The 20,683-nt window shown below is 36.4% G+C and overlaps 3 protein-coding genes across 7 annotated transcripts in view; 2 read left to right on the top strand and 1 right to left on the bottom strand.

Moving 5' to 3' along the window:
* The first annotated feature begins 8 nt into the window (after window positions 1-8).
* Window positions 9-2,732, top strand: Zpr1 (zinc finger protein Zpr1). Of its 2 annotated transcripts, XR_012047230.1 has the most exons (4): window positions 9-165; window positions 272-944; window positions 1,196-1,860; window positions 1,933-2,732. XR_012047230.1 is itself a non-coding variant. In XM_072898047.1 (3 exons), exons 1-3 carry the CDS (start codon window positions 37-39, stop codon window positions 1,729-1,731), a joined length of 1,338 nt encoding a protein of 445 aa, XP_072754148.1. In that variant the 5' UTR covers window positions 9-36; the 3' UTR covers window positions 1,732-1,887. The 2 variants fall into 2 exon arrangements, 1 of the variants encoding a protein (XP_072754148.1); XM_072898047.1 differs by lacking the exon at window positions 1,933-2,732 and having other exon boundaries at window positions 1,196-1,887.
* Window positions 1,943-2,975, bottom strand: LOC140668754 (dynein axonemal light chain 1). The gene is made up of 3 exons (XM_072898055.1): window positions 2,759-2,975; window positions 2,525-2,673; window positions 1,943-2,429 (listed from the first exon to the last, which is right to left on the bottom strand). Exons 1-3 carry the CDS (start codon window positions 2,759-2,761, stop codon window positions 1,943-1,945), a joined length of 639 nt encoding a protein of 212 aa, XP_072754156.1. The 5' UTR covers window positions 2,762-2,975.
* Window positions 2,976-3,039: 64 nt separating this feature from the next.
* Window positions 3,040-20,683, top strand: part of LOC140668746 (serine/threonine-protein phosphatase 2A 56 kDa regulatory subunit gamma isoform) — a 30,057-nt gene continuing 12,413 nt past the window's right edge. Inside the window, exons 1-2 of one of the 4 annotated variants that reach the window (XM_072898038.1) lie at window positions 3,040-3,157; window positions 3,994-4,056. In XM_072898038.1, the coding sequence (XP_072754139.1) occupies window positions 3,131-3,157; window positions 3,994-4,056 (90 nt within the window). In that variant the 5' untranslated portion in view covers window positions 3,040-3,130. Of the gene's footprint in view, window positions 3,158-3,566; window positions 3,720-3,861; window positions 3,921-3,993; window positions 4,057-11,216; window positions 13,051-20,683 lie in introns of those variants that run through there. The other 3 variants (XM_072898039.1, XM_072898041.1, XM_072898040.1) reach the window with 3 other exon arrangements.

Raw genomic sequence — 20,683 nt, 5'->3', positions numbered from 1 at the left:
CGTGTGCGACGAGGTTACGTGACACATAACCTCAAAATGGCAGCCGAGGAGAGACAGACGAGGAGTGAAAAAACCAAAAAGCCGATTTTTTGCGAGCTGTCTGCTAATGATTTAGAGCCGGAAATCACGGAGATCGAGAGCTTATGCGTGGAATGCGGGAAAAATGTAAGTTGAACAAACATCGTGTTTAATTTGTCTAGTCTAGCTGGAAATATGTCCTTTACGATTATGAGATGCATGTATTTTAATGATTGTTTTGAATATTTATCAGGGCATTACCAGGCTGTTGTTAACGAAAATACCACATTACAAAGATGTGGTACTCATGTCCTTTGAGTGCGAACACTGTGGCTATCAAAATAACGAGATACAAAGTGGTGGAAAGATAGCAGATAAAGGTGTCAAAATAACATTGCAAGTGGCAACACAAAAGGATCTGAATCGTCAAGTGGTTAAATCTGATTATACCAGCATTCATATTCCTCACTTGGACTTTGAGATTCCTGCGCAATCACAAAAGGGAGAAATTACAACGATAGAAGGAATAATTGATAGGAGTATTAGAGCTTTGGAGCAGGATCAGCCAAGACGTCGGGAAGAATTTCCAGATACTGCAATCGAGATAGATCTATTTATCAGCAAATTACATGCACTGAAAATACTTGACGAGCCATTCATTGTAATTTTTCAAGATATCTCGGGAAACATTCATGTGGAGAATCCAAAAGCACCGATCAAAGATAGTCAATGTAATGTAACTTACTTCAAAAGAACGAAAGAGCAGAATTGTACTCTGGGAATTTACTCGGACAATGAAGATGCTTTGCTCAAACCTATACAGGAAGGAGAATATACTTTGGAACAAATCGAAGGTGAAGTGTTGTCCTTCCCTACCAATTGCCCGGATTGCAACAGTCCTTGTGAAACAAATATGAAACTGACAAGTATCCTTTAATTATATATAATTATATTTTTTTACTTATAAAATTTTGTTCTCCAAATTACTAATTGACACTAGTTATTTTAGTTTTAACATATTACACTATTATGAATATATAAAATTTATTGCTATTTCTAAAACAAGTTGTATATAATCTTCAATCTATCAATATCAATGTGCACAGGCACATTTGTATCATGAATGTTAATTTATTTGGAAATTATACATAATATTTTTCCTTAATACAATGTTAAGATATACCACATTTCAAAGAAATTGTCATAATGGCTACACTCTGCGAGTCTTGCGGTCATAGAACTAACGAGGTGAAGAGCGGCGGTGGAATCGAACCTCAGGGAGTCAGAATCGAAGTGACGGTAACAGGCAAAGAAGATTTTAGTCGCGATTTATTGAAATCCGAAACTTGCGACATGGAGATACCTGAATTTGAATTAGAAGTCGGTCCAGCTGCTTTGGGTGGCCGATTCACGACTGTCGAAGGAATAATAACAGCGATAAAAGAACAGTTATCCTCATCTACGGCTTTCACAGGAGACAGCAGTGATGTAGAGACCGGGAAGAGGATGAAGACATTTATTGCTCATTTGGAAGAGGTTTTAGACGGTCAAAAAAAAGTAACTCTAGTTTTAGATGATCCGGCCGGAAATAGCTATGTGCAAAGCCTTTCTGATGATGGACCTGACGATAGATTAAAGATTACAAAATACAACAGAAGTTTCGAACAGAATGAAGAACTTGGACTCAATGACATGAAAGTCGAAAACTATTAAACTTGTGTTAAAATTAGAGGAACAAAGTATCATCAAAAAATATCTGAAGACACAGACAACAAAACTTTCCACTTAAAAACATTATTACTGTTGTAACAAAGATTTTATTGTCTAACTAATTTGCATAATGTAAATATAAATTTTATATTACTTTAATCGAAGCAAACCTATTCTGGCTCTAATGTTTTCTACTTTTAATAGTTTAATTTAATCACCTGCATGGCTGGAAAAGAAAGAAAAGCTTTACAATATGTATAAAGTGGCATCGCACGGTTGTATAAGATAACAACAAGAAATATGTGGCATACATAATTGGTATTGCATCGAGTTTTTTTAAGGTAGGCAATCGTTTTACAACTTGCGCGCGCCACGTTTCCACATCCATGTTCTCGCATATTGGATTGTTAATGAATAACAAATCCTGAAGATTGGGTATTTCTTGCAAACGATTAAATTCCGCCCAATCTTTCACCAGATTATTGCCCATATACAAGACCTTGAGCGCTTTGAGAACATTTACACCTTTGATTTTTTCAATCAAATTATAAGATATCCATAATTCCTCCAAATGGTCTCCAACCGCCTCTAATCCTGAGAATGTTTTAATATTGTTTCTACTCAGGGATAAGATCTTCAAATATTTCAACGAATTAATACCACTGATCTTTTCAATCATATTTGTTGACAAAGATAATTTTCTGCAAACGGAGATTTTAAGGAGATTATTTAACTGATGCATTCCTCGAATACATTATTAATGTTTTATGTTATTGTTAATTTAAGAACAACAAACTCGACGTTGATCAACACCGCCAAATTATTATCCATTCTCTCGATTGGAGGCCACTGGAGGGATAAAATTATTTCTTTCTGTTCGCTCGCGATTAATCCTGTTTTTTCCTCCCATCTTTGAATAGCTTCTTTGCACGTTGTCGCTTTAGCCTACGTACGTAGTTTTATTTTTATACCGAAAAAGAATATAAGAAGTAATTAAAATATTATTTCAAATGCATTTAAAATTATTTACCATACTTATCAAGCAAAAAGATTCCTCCCAGCAAACTGAAATAAATTGATTTTTAATTCATCGTAGACATCACTGAATATATCCTTCAAGCTGCACGCGAATTTTCAAAGTTTGCCGCGCAAGCGCACACGAATCTAGTTATTTTAGCAGAATCGCCATGAAGTGCGAATTTCTTCAAGATGTCTCGGTAGAATTGAGTCGCGAATAGAGCGGCTCCGTGTCCGTTTCAACCAATGACCGTCGCAAACGCGCGCGACTCGTCGGTTCACGATCCACGATCCACGAGAGATGCACTGACACGTGACACGCGCGACTGGCCGAGACAGTTCTGTTCGTCCGACTCGATCGTGCGTTCCCGATACCGCCGATAAAATGTCGAACCGGTCGAAGAAGGACAAGGTACGTTTGTCATGGTAGTCCGTCATCGTTGTCGCCGTTTATAAACAGTTTATCAAGTTTATCAAGTTTATCGTGCGCGCGCGAGAAACGCTCATCTATCCGGTGGTGACGAGTGACGATGTGGGGCTCGAAACGGAGAGGAAGATAGGAAGAGAGAGAGAAAGAGAGAACGGTGTCTCCGTCGCATACGCGCGAGAAAAGGCGAGACGTAAAGAGAGAGAGAGAGAGAGAAAGAGAGAAAGAAGGTGAGAGTGGGATCGGGGGAACAACCCCGACACCCGACAGGCGAACGGACCTCTCGTCAGCCACCCGAGGATGTAGCGTGACTCCGGTTTCTTGACCCGATCTCGATTCCGCGCGCGAGGCCGCCCTCTGTTCGAGACACACAACTTCGGCTCGATTCGCCACCGACCGGGATTAATCGCGCCGCGCGATCGTTCCGTGACACGGCTCGGCTCGGCTCTCTCGGCTCGGACGTGTAAACGTCGCCGACGACAACGACGACGACGACGACGACGCGCGCTGCAGCTCACTCGGCCGCGCGCCCGAAACGAGCGCAATGGTACGATTATTTTTTTCGCACGCGCGACGACGTTCCCTTTTTTTTTTCTTCCTCTCCTCTCTCTCTCTCTTTCTCTCTCTCTCTCTCTCTCTCTCTCTCTTTCTCTCGTCCCGTGTGCATTTTCACCGACGCGTTTCCTCTCTCTCCGTCTCTGTCTTTCTCTCCGTCGCTATTAATCCGTTCGCGCGTTAATGTCGCGAGGTGCGAAAGCGCGTCGTGTCTCGCCCGTGTCCTCGTGCACAGCGGCTGGAAATTCACTCCGCTTCTGTTCCAGGAAACGGCGAAGAGCGGCAAGGACAAGGCGAAGAACGGCAAGGACGTCGACGCCGTTGACGAGGTGAGGTTATATTTCTCTCTCTCTACCACTGTTTGTCCCCCGCCCTCTTTTTCCCGCCGCCATCCTCTTCCCCTGTAACTTCTGTCAACGTGGATCGTCGGTATCCGCGAGTAATTCGTCCTACTTTGTCCTCGAATAATGTGCGTTTGCACGATGGAACGCATCCTTGTTTCGGCGGACGAGTCGCGTGTCTTTTCGAGAAACGTCTCCGACGCGAATTCCTCGGTGACAGATCGGCCGCATGGCCGAGAAGACTTCGACATCTTGCATTTTTTTACTTGCCTTTTGTCCGTTCGAAAGTTAAGAGTACATGCGTTAATATATATTCATACGTGCATATTTAGCTTTTGGATTTTATGCTTGGATTTTTATTCAATATCTCTGGTATTAGATGCAAATTCATTGAAGAAAATTTTTCTACGTAGCAAGAGTTACACGTATAGTATATTGGTCTCGTTGGAACACATGTAATGTATAGCTTTCAACAAATAATAGCACCTTTTACCCTTTGCGACGATATATTTATTGATCTCTGTATTATGATACAGTTTCTGTGATCTGTATTATAGTGCTGTTTTTTACATGGCTACATAATTGTGAAAGACTATTTATATAATTAATATTAACAGTTTATTATTATTACATGTTAGAGATATAACATCTTTCAAAGTATATAAATTTAGACTATATAGTAATGAAAGTATAAGATACAATATAAAAAATTATATTAACCTTTTTTTTGCATATGTATGAGTGTAAAATGTTGTTGACATACTTGAAATGAATATAAAATATAATCATGTATTGAATATTTTATGTGCCTGTGACTAATACAATATCTATATAACTTTTCACAATTGCATAACTTCTTCCATGAGGAATCAGTATTTGATTACAAGTAGCAAATTGCACGATATATCTTATTTTATGCCTAACTTTTTGCAAACTTGCAATGAAATATTCCAGATACCGTAATTAAATAATAATAGGAGAGAATATTCATTAAATTTAGATGTTATATCTTAGTTTATAACATCTATATCTTAAACACTATATCACTTGTCAAATTTATCAAATCATTAATTGTGATACTGTTAGAAACATGAGAGCATAAAAGAGTAGTGCCAGAGAGTAAGAAACAAATTAATTAACTTGAGTGAATTAATTTATCTAGCTTGTTCATATATGTATATAGATCTTGTAGATCTTATCCATGATCTTTTATAATTTTTTTTTTTTTATAACAATATTTCTTGTCACATTTGCTTTTTCTCGCGTATGACCATGGCTTCTTGCAATTGAGCAATAAATATATTCTTGGCAACGAGCTAAAAACGTGCCCATGCTTATAGTGAAGCACTTATTATGATTGATATCGTTCAATGAGCGATCTAACTGTAGACGTTATTCACCGAGTCAGATAAGGATTGTTATCGGGGTTGAAACAGTTGCGAACTAGATGGCGCATCTGTGACGTCAAAGGCTAATATTACAAGAAGCACGGGTACCGGCCACCCATGTGTGTTAATTGTAATTAATTGATATCGTGATAAAAAAAGAAAGTGATAAGCGATCGTTAATTAATATTTTCATGCTAAAATTTGATATCACAATTGCAACAGGCTGTCGTGGATTAATTAGATTTCTTTATAAATTATGTATACGTCGCCTGATATTAAGTGATGCGGTTATATGGAAATTTTTATGCAGAAATCATATTAAAAGAAAGAGAGATAGAAATAGAGATAGAATTGCATTATCTTTTTATGACAAGTGAGTTAGGGTCTAAGCAGTTACTTTGAATAATTTGAAGCTTCTATTTCATTAATAATTAACATTAAATTTATTGTCGTATCGATCGAATTTTATTTTTTGTATCTCATCGATATATAATCGATATCGCGTGTTAATTTTACACGTAACGGTAACGTGACGTTACGTAAATGTTTATTAACGCAAGATTCGGTCTGCTTATGACGGTAGTCTTTAGAAAGAAGAAAGTGCGCTCTTTTACTTTCTATTTTGATTTTGTTTATTAATTTAATTTATATTTGAATTACAATTAATAACTCTTGTTTAATAATAAGCATTTCTCATACGCTGTTATTTTCAATATTACGTCAATAAATACAAAATAATTATTCTAAAAAAGAAAGCTGACAAAGATTTCGATGGATCTCTCATACACAATTGCAGAATTATCCGTTTGCTCTTCCGAATTTTTTTCCTCTTCAGTTGATGATTACACAAAGGCATCAATGGCACTAAACACGCATTGATCCTATGCCAAACATGCGTTATATATACTTAACATACACACGTGACACATGCGCGTGGTTGTTACGTATACTTATGCTGCCATTTGACACCACACCAACCGCCACGTGACAGCGAACGGTGTGTCAAACTTTAATTGGTCGCGAAAGATGATGCGTACGTAAAACGTACACATTTCAAATCCGTGCACACAATCTTGCATTAAGTGAAAAGGTTTTAACAACAGCGAGGTAATTCGCGCCCGTTTTGCATTGATTCATCTGACGATAGCATGTGATACGGCATATTTCTAAAATAAGTATCTCATACGTATTATGACAGCTCTCTCTCTCTCTCTCTCTCTCTCTCTCTCTCTCTCTCTCTTTTTCTTTGGCTCCAAGTCGCGACGCGTTAGAGTGGAAATTGCATTTGTATGTTCACTCAAAGTGATGCAATTTATGTCGCAACAACACTTACTAATATTGTATATTGATATGTGTATGTACACGTGCAACTGCTGTTTTGTAGCATTTTTACGCGCAATTTTAACAGACGATTCTGTCAACCTTTTTAGCTGGAGTCGCTATCTCTAGATAAAATTGACAACAATAAACGCGTAATTAATATAAATAAATATAATAATAATATAAATATAATGGCACGCAATACGTGATCCAATAGAAATGTTATATTTTTAAGACAGAAATTATTATGATTATATAATTATTTAATCTTATACATTTCTTTGCATTTTTAACACATTTGTTCAAATATATTTTTTATGTTAATAATAGCAAATTCTACACAATTACTTGTAACTCTTTCTTTCTCTCTGGAAACTATCTCTCTAGAATTAAATATTTTATTTAAAATTGTAGATATATATAATAATCCCTTTGTTTCGTCGTCACGTCGTAGAAAATTTGATCAGAATTTTGTAACAATGGGATGTGGCGAAAATAAGTGACATTTCTTATCGTATATTTATTTTTTATAGACTAATAATAAACTCTGTTGCGGCATGTGCAATAACGCTCTCGTTAATGAAATCATACAAAAATCTCATCGGTTGTCCCACCCACCCGTTAAAACTAACTACGCGGTGAGGAGAACGGCGTCTTCTCTATTTTGAGCGGCATGCAAATAGAAAGCGGGCTAATAATAGTCAATACTGATGGCGCATTCCAGGCTTCGTGTCGTGGCTGTTTTTTCGACAGCTTACTGAGGGGCCCAGATAATGTGCGCGAGAAATTAGCTTCCTCTTTGTTAAAAATAGCAAGATTTTTATCAAAAGAAAAGAGTTTAAGAGAATATACAGGAAAATATGAGGAAGGACGCAGATGTACGGAAATAGCATGGAATTCTAGAATCAGGTTTCAGTAAAAGGAAAGTAATGCAGAGACATGCTTCTGATAAAAAATAATCGAGAATATACATAGACTCGTTTTAGAATGAATATAAGGTCTAACAATTAAATAATAATAAAATTACGGAGAGATTTATTAAACTTCATTAATCTTGAAGAAAAGGTATGTTTGCTATGAATAAATAATTATTTTTATTTAATATTAAATATCAAATAGTATGTAAAATTGATTGGCAAAAGAATCATGAAAAAATGTTTAGCATGCTGGATAAGTAAAGTATATAAACTTTATTAAGTACTTCATTGTGTGTTTCATTAAATTTTATCTAGTCGAATAAAAGCACCAAAGGAGTGAAAAGTTTAAGTGACATTTCGTTATGACCTAAAAGTTAAATAAAAACTTCCGAGAATATTATCGTAAAATATTTAATAATGGAGATTGTACAAGCGTTTTTGTGAGATCGATATGCAGATATATGCATTTAAGGGCGATGATCCAAGAGTCATTTTTGCGTGACAGCACGTTTTCATCAAAAATTCCATGATTATTTCCGAAAATAGGCCATGGTCTCTTTTCACCACCAAAATAAATGTAAATCGACCAGATCGACCAAAAGTTATGGTTTCTGTGAAGCCACAATCGATTTCCGTTCCGCGATATAAGCGGTCATTTCCACACACGATTTTTCGTTTGATTGACATATAATGATGGGACTGCAAGTACATTTGTCACGTCATCGTAACGCGATGACAAATTGTAGATGGGCTATTGCGCGATGTTAAAGAATCGCTATAATCGATTTGCCGTGAAAATTGTCGGTGTCCAGGAAAATGATAGAACGATACTACACATATTTCGTCGTATTGAGATATTAAAAAGAACTTGTACATATATACAATACTGGCATAATATCCGGATCTGTCAAAAAACAGCTGATGTTCACTAGAAACACATTACTAGATATATTATTAGTAATATCACGATATGTATTTATGGAATATTATGTTTCATTGAAGAAACATTACAGTAATTATAAATAATACCTATTGAGAGTAATACGCGCTAATTGTCACTAATATCTCGACCTTGTCCACAATATTTCTCACAATCAGTTTATTCGTTAATTTTCTTCTTAGATCGCGAAGTTATAATTGAGATAAATTTTAATGTTTTTTTTTTTTTTTTTTTTTTTGTCTTGCATGCAACTTTTAACTCCATCTAATTTAATGAAATCGTGATGACCGCAAAATTATAGCTTCTTTTTACACAATTGAGTCGAATTATGAAACGCGTCAAAAGAAAATAATCGATAGCAAGTAGAACAAAATAATGCAGCCGTTACAAACACTTTATATTTTATGTTTATGTGATAACTCCTCAAATAGATCATCCGTTGTCAACGTACAAGAAAATAATTTATACGAAAATAAACATGACGTACAAGTGTTAGCTATCGTTAGTTTCACATCTATTTATCTACTTAAATATAATAATCGATTGTTATAGTCTTAATATGTGAATAACTTTGTTCCGTGCATATGTAGATTGAAATATTTAACTTGACAATATTCGTCTTGATAATATTTTATATGTAACGCTCGGATTACATTTTTCGAACTGTAACATTTTCTGTTTTATATAATTAATATAAAATATTAATTATAGGAAACAGGAAATATTACAGTTTGAATAATGTATAATAAATATATATTATATATTGTTCCTAAACTGGAAATTTAGAAAGGTGTTGTTTAAAGAACATCTGTAAATTTCTTGAATTACAGCAGATAAAAAAAATCATACACATAGAATTTTATTGCGAATTGGATATAAATGAATGTGGAAATTGTGTTTAATTATTATGTTTAACTATTGTGCTTTCGCATTGATAAAATATATAACGTGTGTTGTTTTTGTCACCTGTTAATAACCACATACAGTTATGACAAACTCGCATTTCCTGTACGTGCTTCTCGTGTATGCGACGCGTGCATATGTTACACCTCCCACAGGTATTCAGAAATAGTAACCGGGCATTGTCGTTTCGTCACGCGGCGCTTAAACCCGCTTCATCATCATTGTTAGGGAATAACGAATGACAGGAAAGCGAGCCCGCGACGTATACAAAAGACCTCGCCGCGTTCGTAATTGTTCTGTCGCCGTATATTTCTGTTAACACCGCATGTAAAGATATATCGCATATCGGACATGGATGCGTGTCAGCGGTTTATTGGCAATTATTTGTCATGACGAATACTCTCGTACAAATTTGGCGTCCGCTTTTCCCATTTATTAAAAATAACTCTGTGGCGTACTCTACTTTTAATTTTAAATATTTTCAAAGTACAAATTCAGCTTTGTAACGTAAAAGTCTCAAGATGATGTAAAAAATAATGTTTTGTTGTTTTTTGGCAAAAATTTTGTTTGCTTTTTCTCTGAATGTTAAATATTATCGTAATTTAATTTTATAATAATGCATTGCTGAAGATAAGAAATATTAAAGTAATTATGAATTTAGTAAGTGACATATATATCGCATAAAAAGAAAATATACAGTATAATCTGTGTTCCCCCAGATTTTTTTTTTCTAAAAAGTACGGAGCAGATTTAATAAGTACTTTTATTCGAGTAAAAAACTTACAAAGTATGACAAATACATATTAAAAGCATTTATTGTCATTATCGTCTTCTAATTCTGAAAACTTTTTCACTACCAACTAACATATGATTATACTAGCATATGTAAATATATTACATAACAACATAATCGCTATCGATCAGTCGCGAATAATTTGCATCTTATCTAATCACCAACATTTGATTTAGATCTATGCAACTTATCAGAAAAGATTTAAAAAATTGAAAAAATGCAATATATCCAATTTTTAGAGCTACTTTATAATTTATTCCATATAAATTTTCACATATATAAAAAATTGTAATATAATTATTTTTTAACGTTGATGTTTAGATAAACGAAGCGCTGCAAGATTTTCATATTTATATTTTGAAAAAAATAACAAAATAAACTTATGCTAAAACATTAATTATTTTCTTCTTTCTTTGATGAATAAGAATATAATTTTTTTAACCAGAAAAATTAAAAAATAAAAATCTTATTCCTTATATCATATTCTCATCTTTCCATTCCTATCTCGTCTTTAAACTCATTGTCAATATACACTCTTTTTCTCTAGACAGAGTGAGTTCATCTTATAATTACTCCAAGAACAGTGTCGAAACTTCTTCGTTCCTTCTTACTCCGATTATGATCGTCAAGAAACAATCAAGCATAGATACGAATTTGCGTGTACATAGACGATGTCTGACCGCGAGATGAAACGTAATTCCTCATAATTGGCGTGAGGGTTAAGGTCGTACGTAGCGGCCTTGAACGATCGGCGTCGATCGGACGGCGCGGCGGCGAGAGCCGCGATCACGCTCGCCAAAACCTGCGATGTTGTGTATCCACGAGAGTGTCGCAAGCGGCTGGCTGGCTGCGATTCTCGGTCACGAGTACACGCTCGCCGCTCGCCTCTGACAGTGCGCTCTCGTCGTCGCCGCTGTCGCCGTCGCCGTCGCCATCGCCGCCGCCGCCGCCGCCTCCGCGAAGCGTCTCTCGGACGATCTTGGGCGTCGCGACGTCGGCGACGCTCTCGTTCGCGTCTCTCTTTCTCTCTTCTTTCCACGCTCCCGATGTGTCTGCCTGTATATCTCCCTCTCTCTTTTCCTCTTTAAATCGTTAGCCCGGTCGCCCGACGGGCGAGTTTGCCGAGAAACTCTCTCTCGCGCTCGCGAGAGAAAACAGTGTCGCCGAGGATTTCTCGTATGAAAATCGGACGACGTGAAGGTGACACTTGTCTCTCTTTTACGGCGCGTCGAGTAGTGTGATCCTAAGTGCAGCGCACCTTTCGCGACTAGATCAGCTGCCGAGAATATTTCGCGCTGGACAGAACCGCGTGGGGAATATTTATAGATATCTCCTCGCGCGCACGGGGATGCCGCGAATTCTCTCGAGTTTCCCGAGGCCGGAGAAAACGCGTCTGCTTAACGTCGCAAGTTTTCTCGCAAGTCGCGATCTTTTTCCGTTCGGTAATAATTCAAGTTAATCAATGTTTTATATAAATGCATGGGATAAATAAAAATCGAGACAAGTTTACGGTCGTTTATTTATTGAAACGTACGTGTATTTATTTATTATTGAAGAAGCTATCACACTGTAAGATCAAGTAAATTATAGCGAGAAAGTAAACTAACGAATAGTAATTATATATATGGGAGTTATGTTGAGTTATTAATAAAAAGGAATAATTATTTTAACTTCAACATATATTAGCTTAGAATTCATTCAATAATCGTGATGTATAAAAAAATTGAATTTAAAAAATGATTTTAATTTGAAATTATAATATATAAAAGATATAACGATACGTTAACTGCGTAAATTACATCACGTTAGGCGTCTTCTAAAGATTGGTATTCGAAAATATGGAGTTACAAAACACATGATGGCCAGTGATAGGAAAATAATATTTACTCTCATTAGTTTCGTTTGTCGACTAAAATACCCGCAAGTGCGAAATGCTAGAGCAAAGACTGTGGCGACTTTTCCTAATCTTAGATAAGGAGTTTACTTCTCTCTTTTTCCCCTTCTTTCTCTCGCCCAGACATTCCGTTCCATCGACTTATTTTTATACATACGTCCGCCTTTTCGCACGTAAACCACTTGCAAGAAAACTGTCATCGTTGTAAATAGATCGAGTGTAAAATTCGCCATTGTAATCGCAGATATCATTTCAATTGTCGTACTTAATTTTTTTTTAAACTTGTAAATATTCTAAACTGAATGGAAACTCGAATCGAGGATTGACTGTATACAGTCTAATAATGCAAGTCGCGTCTTCCTCATTTTTTTCAAAAGTAAAGCCTTTATATTTTTTATACCACCCGTGTATCATGAGAGAATCGATTTGATCGAGTACTTGAAAAAAGGATAGCTGACGCGTTTTCTCGAATATTTCACGTAATATTCCCACAGGCATGCATTCGGGGATGCACTCTCAGGTGTCGGCGGGGAGAAAGCGGATATTCCCGGTGGATCGTGAAATAGTGAATCGGCTGTTCGACAGCTGTGTGTGATTGAAATTCTTTTCGTCACGTGAGAAGGGAGGATCTCGCGAATGCGAGAATCATGTTGCGCCCTGACGCCGCAAGACCGTTTTTCCTGGGGCGGGTTACTGCTGTGCTGTGTCGATAGTAAATTATTCTTTTCCTGGACGGATCATTGTTCTGGATATAACCGCGCGCTGGAATGCAGAGTAAGATGCAAACGTTCACCGGTCTCGCCTTCGGGAACGTGTTTAAGAAAAAGGCAGGTTTACTCTCTTGAAATCTATTTCGAACGATGCATTCGCTCGTTCGATATTCGACAAATTTTTTCAATTCGTCGGCGGTTGTTTAGTAAGAATGTAGAGTAAAAAAATCGTACTATTTCCAATTATATTTTTTCATATTAATACAGTCTATTTTTATCTATAATGCTCGTGTTTTATTAAAAAAGTAAATATATTTTTTAAAGCAATATAATATTAAAAACACTTTATTATAATTGCCTATTATCTTCTGCGTTTATAACAGTAATTCGGACATTAATTAATACGCATTATTTAATTCTCATTATGCTCAAACAAAAATTTGTCAAGTAGATGCAATGTTTGTCATAGAAAATGTGTAAGACAATAACTTTTATTTACATAATAATTTATATAATAATTGCATATAAAACGTTATTATAAGGCATTGCTGAATAAAGTCAAAGTATTCAAATATGTAATTATTTTTTTCAGTAAAATAATTCTTTTATTCGTTCTTGTTTGATTTAGCAGGTGATGAGATTAAAAAGCAAGATCTTTTTTGATTTATTTACATCAACGTGACTTATCAAACGTGACTGATATGATAATTAAAAATATATAACAATTTTTCAGCATAACACGCTAGTTTTGATTGTGCGGAATAAGTATTTATAGATAAGTACGTACAATCGATATCGAGAATGCGCATCAGTTTTATAGCGACGTATCGAGAAAAAGAGCATTACGTAAATAACATTAACTTAAAAGTACGACATATGTCGTATCATAATATGATTCAAGTATCAGAGATTATTGCGTTCCAATCAATGAGTCTGTCAGAGCAAAAGTCGATGACTTTCTAACTTATTTAACTCTTATCTATATAAATTGACATATTAAATTAAAAATTTTAATTTGAACTTTGGATCTGTATATATGTATAATGTTGTAAGTATTAATTACGCTAATGTATAAAGATTATTCTGTTCTTATCACTTTTTTACTTTTAAATATCTTTATTAAAAACTATTTTATTTATATTTTAATATTTGTTATAATTTATATCACTTTATATTATTATACATATATTATTTGAAAATATGAATAATATTGTAAGAGAAATAAATATAATTAGACAACTTATATACTTTTCAATGACAAATAGAAATCAGCTTTGTATTTTAATTTTAACACAATTATAGCTTTATAAAAGCTTATTTATAGCCTATTGTACTTGTGATATTGTGTGACGTACTTTATGTATTTTATTTGATTTGCATTTAATTAAAAAAATTATATCTAAAAAATGAGACTGCCGGTGCAGCTCAATGAAACACCGATGTGAACCTGGCGCCCGACTTTATGAAAAAAAAAAAATTAATAATATAGTTCGTTTGTACGTCGTTTGTACCTGTTTGTACCACACTTTTTTTCGTTTGTACCTCAACCGGTTCGGAAATAAAAAATAATCAAAAAATGGCCAGCGCTCGACTTTAAGATATTTTAATTTCATTAATGCCATTCGATAGAGAATCGTTTGTACCTGTTTGTACCTTTTTTCAAATCGTTTGTACCTCAACCGGTTCGGAAATACGACCATTTTTAGTTTTAGAGTAACGCTATACCGATATTTCCGCTATTTTTTTAGATATCGCAAAACGGCCAACGGGGTTCGATAGAGAATCGTTTGTACCTGTTTGTACCTTTTTTCAAATCGTTTGTACCTCAACCGGTTCGGAAATACGGCCATTTTTAGTTTTAGAGTAACGCTATACCGGTATTTCCGCTATTTTTTTAGATATCGCGAAACGGCCAACGGGGTTCGAAAGAGAATCGTTTGTACCTGTTTGTACCTCTTTTCAAATCGTTTGTACCTCAACCGGTTCGGAAATACAGCGATTTTCGAGTTTTGAAATTAACGCTAAACTCGTATTTCCGCTATTTTTTTAGATATCGCGAAACGGCCAACGGGGTTCGAAAGAGAATCGTTTGTACCTGTTTGTACCTTTTTTCAAATCGTTTGTACCTCAACCGGTTCGGAAATACGACCATTTTTAGTTTTAGAGTAACGCTATACCGATATTTCCGCTATTTTTTTAGATATCGCAAAACGGCCAACGGGGTTCGATAGAGAATCGTTTGTACCTGTTTGTACCTTTTTTCAAATCGTTTGTACCTCAACCGGTTCGGAAATACGGCCATTTTTAGTTTTAGAGTAACGCTATACCGGTATTTCCGCTATTTTTTTAGATATCGCGAAACGGCCAACGGGGTTCGATAGAGAATCGTTTGTACCTGTTTGTACCTCTTTTCATTTTGTTTGTACCTCAACCGGTTTGGAAATACAGCGATTTTCGAGTTTTGAAATTAACGCTAAACTCGTATTTCCGCTATTTTTTTAGATATCGCGAAATGGCCAACGGGGTTTGATAGAGAATCGTTTGTACCTGTTTGTACCTTTTTTCAAATCGTTTGTACCTCAACCGGTTCGGAAATACGGCCATTTTTAGTTTTAGAGTAACGCTATACCGGTATTTCCGCTATTTTTTTAGATATCGCGAAACGGCCAACGGGGTTCGATAGAGAATCGTTTGTACCTGTTTGTACCTCTTTTCATTTCGTTTGTACCTCAACCGGTTCGGAAATACAGCGATTTTCGAGTTTTGAAATTAACGCTAAACTCGTATTTCCGCTATTTTTTTAGATATCGCGAAACGGCCAACGGGGTTCGAAAGAGAATCGTTTGTACCTGTTTGTACCTTTTTTCAAATCGTTTGTACCTCAACCGGTTCGGAAATACGACCATTTTTAGTTTTAGAGTAACGCTATACCGATATTTCCGCTATTTTTTTAGATATCGCAAAACGGCCAACGGGGTTCGATAGAGAATCGTTTGTACCTGTTTGTACCTTTTTTCAAATCGTTTGTACCTCAACCGGTTCGGAAATACGGCCATTTTTAGTTTTAGAGTAACGCTATACCGGTATTTCCGCTATTTTTTTAGATATCGCGAAACGGCCAACGGGGTTCGATAGAGAATCGTTTGTACCTGTTTGTACCTCTTTTCATTTTGTTTGTACCTCAACCGGTTTGGAAATACAGCGATTTTCGAGTTTTGAAATTAACGCTAAACTCGTATTTCCGCTATTTTTTTAGATATCGCGAAATGGCCAACGGGGTTTGATAGAGAATCGTTTGTACCTGTTTGTACCTTTTTTCAAATCGTTTGTACCTCAACCGGTTCGGAAATACGGCCATTTTTAGTTTTAGAGTAACGCTATACCGGTATTTCCGCTATTTTTTTAGATATCGCGAAACGGCCAACGGGGTTCGATAGAGAATCGTTTGTACCTGTTTGTACCTCTTTTCATTTCGTTTGTACCTCAACCGGTTCGGAAATACGACCATTTTTAGTTTTAGAGTAACGCTATACCGATATTTCCGCTATTTTTTTAGATATCGCAAAACGGCCAACGGGGTTCGATAGAGAATCGTTTGTACCTGTTTGTACCTTTTTTCAAATCGTTTGTACCTCAACCGGTTCGGAAATACGGCCATTTTTAGTTTTAGAGTAACGCTATACCGGTATTTCCGCTATTTTTTTAGATATCGCGAAACGGCCAACGGGGTTCGATAGAGAATCGTTTGTACCTGTTTGTACCTCTTTTCATTTTGTTTGTACCTCAACCGGTTTGGAAATACAGCGATTTTCGAGTTTTGAAATTAACGCTAAACTCGTATTTCCGCTATTTTTTTAGATATCGCGAAATGGCCAACGGGGTTTGATAGAGAATCGTTTGTACCTGTTTGTACCTTTTTTCAAATCGTTTGTACCTCAACCGGTTCGGAAATACGGCCATTTTTAGTTTTAGAGTAACGCTATACCGGTATTTCCGCTATTTTTTTAGATATCGCGAAACGGCCAACGGGGTTCGATAGAGAATCGTTTGTACCTGTTTGTACCTCTTTTCATTTCGTTTGTACCTCAACCGGTTCGGAAATACGACCATTTTTAGTTTTAGAGTAACGCTATACCGATATTTCCGCTATTTTTTTAGATATCGCAAAACGGCCAACGGGGTTCGATAGAGAATCGTTTGTACCTGTTTGTACCTTTTTTCAAATCGTTTGTACCTCAACCGGTTCGGAAATACGACCTTTTTTAGTTTTAGAGTAACGCTATACCGATATTTCCGCTATTTTTTTAGATATCGCAAAACGGCCAACGGGGTTTGATAGAGAATCGTTTGTACCTGTTTGTACCTTTTTTCAAATCGTTTGTACCTCAACCGGTTCGGAAATACGGCCATTTTTAGTTTTAGAGTAACGCTATACCGGTATTTCCGCTATTTTTTTAGATATCGCGAAACGGCCAACGGGATTCATTTTTTTATAATAAAGATATATAATTTATAATGAATTATAAATGTAATTATATATATATATATATATAAAATAACGTTAACTCTAAAACTAAAAATAGTGGTATTTCCGAACCGGTTGAGGTACAAACGAAATGAAAAGAGGTACAAACAGGTACAAACGATTCTCTATCGAACCCCGTTGGCCGTTTCGCGATATCTAAAAAAATAGCGGAAATACCGGTATAGCGTTACTCTAAAACTAAAAATGGTCGTATTTCCGAACCGGTTGAGGTACAAACGATTTGAAAAAAGGTACAAACAGGTACAAACGATTCTCTATCAAACCCCGTTGGCCGTTTCGCGATATCTAAAAAAATAGCGGAAATACGAGTTTAGCGTTAATTTCAAAACTCGAAAATCGCTGTATTTCCAAACCGGTTGAGGTACAAACGAAATGAAAAGAGGTACAAACAGGTACAAACGATTCTCTATCGAACCCCGTTGGCCGTTTCGCGATATCTAAAAAAATAGCGAAAATACCGGTATAGCGTTACTCTAAAACTAAAAATGGTCGTATTTCCGAACCGGTTGAGGTACAAACGATTTGAAAAAAGGTACAAACAGGTACAAACGATTCTCTTTCGAACCCCGTTGGCCGTTTCGCGATATCTAAAAAAATAGCGGAAATACCGGTATAGCGTTACTCTAAAACTAAAAATGGCCGTATTTCCGAACCGGTTGAGGTACAAACGATTTGAAAAAAGGTACAAACAGGTACAAACGATTCTCTATCGAACCCCGTTGGCCGTTTTGCGATATCTAAAAAAATAGCGGAAATATCGGTATAGCGTTACTCTAAAACTAAAAATGGTCGTATTTCCGAACCGGTTGAGGTACAAACGATTTGAAAAAAGGTACAAACAGGTACAAACGATTCTCTTTCGAACCCCGTTGGCCGTTTCGCGATATCTAAAAAAATAGCGGAAATACGAGTTTAGCGTTACTCTAAAACTAAAAATGGTCGTATTTCCGAACCGGTTGAGGTACAAACGATTTGAAAAAAGGTACAAACAGGTACAAACGATTCTCTTTCGAACCCCGTTGGCCGTTTCGCGATATCTAAAAAAATAGCGGAAATACGAGTTTAGCGTTAATTTCAAAACTCGAAAATCGCTGTATTTCCGAACCGGTTGAGGTACAAACGATTTGAAAAGAGGTACAAACAGGTACAAACGATTCTCTTTCGAACCCCGTTGGCCGTTTCGCGATATCTAAAAAAATAGCGGAAATACCGGTATAGCGTTACTCTAAAACTAAAAATGGCCGTATTTCCGAACCGGTTGAGGTACAAACGATTTGAAAAAAGGTACAAACAGGTACAAACGATTCTCTATCGAACCCCGTTGGCCGTTTTGCGATATCTAAAAAAATAGCGGAAATATCGGTATAGCGTTACTCTAAAACTAAAAATGGTCGTATTTCCGAACCGGTTGAGGTACAAACGATTTGAAAAAAAGGTACAAACAGGTACAAACGATTCTCTTTCGAACCCCGTTGGCCGTTTCGCGATATCTAAAAAAATAGCGGAAATACGAGTTTAGCGTTAATTTCAAAACTCGAAAATCGCTGTATTTCCGAACCGGTTGAGGTACAAACGATTTGAAAAGAGGTACAAACAGGTACAAACGATTCTCTTTCGAACCCCGTTGGCCGTTTCGCGATATCTAAAAAAATAGCGAAAATACCGGTATAGCGTTACTCTAAAACTAAAAATGGTCGTATTTCCGAACCGGTTGAGGTACAAACGATTTGAAAAAAGGTACAAACAGGTACAAACGATTCTCTATCGAACCCCGTTGGCCGTTTTGCGATATCTAAAAAAATAGCGGAAATATCGGTATAGCGTTACTCTAAAACTAAAAATGGTCGTATTTCCGAACCGGTTGAGGTACAAACGATTTGAAAAAAGGTACAAACAGGTACAAACGATTCTCTATCAAACCCCGTTGGCCGTTTCGCGATATCTAAAAAAATAGCGGAAATACGAGTTTAGCGTTAATTTCAAAACTCGAAAATCGCTGTATTTCCAAACCGGTTGAGGTACAAACGAAATGAAAAGAGGTACAAACAGGTACAAACGATTCTCTATCGAACCCCGTTGGCCGTTTCGCGATATCTAAAAAAATAGCGAAAATACCGGTATAGCGTTACTCTAAAACTAAAAATGGTCGTATTTCCGAACCGGTTGAGGTACAAACGATTTGAAAAGAGGTACAAACAGGTACAAACGATTCTCTTTCGAACCCCGTTGGCCGTTTCGCGATATCTAAAAAAATAGCGGAAATACCGGTATAGCGTTACTCTAAAACTAAAAATGGCCGTATTTCCGAACCGGTTGAGGTACAAACGATTTGAAAAAAGGTACAAACAGGTACAAACGATTCTCTATCGAACCCCGTTGGCCGTTTTGCGATATCTAAAAAAATAGCGGAAATATCGGTATAGCGTTACTCTAAAACTAAAAATGGTCGTATTTCCGAACCGGTTGAGGTACAAACGATTTGAAAAAAGGTACAAACAGGTACAAACGATTCTCTTTCGAACCCCGTTGGCCGTTTCGCGATATCTAAAAAAATAGCGGAAATACGAGTTTAGCGTTAATTTCAAAACTCGAAAATCGCTGTATTTCCGAACCGGTTGAGGTACAAACGATTTGAAAAGAGGTACAAACAGGTACAAACGATTCTCTTTCGAACCCCGTTGGCCGTTTCGCGATATCTAAAAAAATAGCGGAAATACCGGTATAGCGTTACTCTAAAACTAAAAATGGCCGTATTTCCGAACCGGTTGAGGTACAAACGATTTGAAAAAAGGTACAAACAGGTACAAACGATTCTCTATCGAACCCCGTTGGCCGTTTTGCGATATCTAAAAAAATAGCGGAAATATCGGTATAGCGTTACTCTAAAACTAAAAATGGTCGTATTTCCGAACCGGTTGAGGTACAAACGATTTGAAAAAAGGTACAAACAGGTACAAACGATTCTCTTTCGAACCCCGTTGGCCGTTTCGCGATATCTAAAAAAATAGCGGAAATACGAGTTTAGCGTTAATTTCAAAACTCGAAAATCGCTGTATTTCCGAACCGGTTGAGGTACAAACGATTTGAAAAGAGGTACAAACAGGTACAAACGATTCTCTTTCGAACCCCGTTGGCCGTTTCGCGATATCTAAAAAAATAGCGAAAATACCGGTATAGCGTTACTCTAAAACTAAAAATGGCCGT

This window comes from Anoplolepis gracilipes, chromosome 8, assembly GCF_047496725.1.
Source record: "Anoplolepis gracilipes chromosome 8, ASM4749672v1, whole genome shotgun sequence".
Classification (NCBI taxonomy): domain Eukaryota; kingdom Metazoa; phylum Arthropoda; class Insecta; order Hymenoptera; family Formicidae; genus Anoplolepis; species Anoplolepis gracilipes.
This window is presented reverse-complemented; position numbering and strand designations above follow the sequence as displayed.

What these genes read in the sequence shown, in the direction of transcription:
- Zpr1 (XM_072898047.1), top strand. Translation starts at nt 37, where the DNA reads ATGGCAGCCGAGGAGAGACAGACGAGGAGTGAAAAAACCAAAAAGCCG. An exon ending in GCGTGGAATGCGGGAAAAAT is followed by an intron (nt 166 to 271) that starts GTAAGTTGAACA and finishes AATATTTATCAG; the next exon opens with GGCATTACCAGGCTGTTGTT. An exon ending in AACAAATATGAAACTGACAA is followed by an intron (nt 945 to 1,195) that starts GTATCCTTTAAT and finishes TACAATGTTAAG; the next exon opens with ATATACCACATTTCAAAGAA.
- LOC140668754 (XM_072898055.1), bottom strand. An exon ending in GCGGTGTTGATCAACGTCGA is followed by an intron (nt 2,430 to 2,524) that starts GTTTGTTGTTCT and finishes CTCCGTTTGCAG; the next exon opens with AAAATTATCTTTGTCAACAA.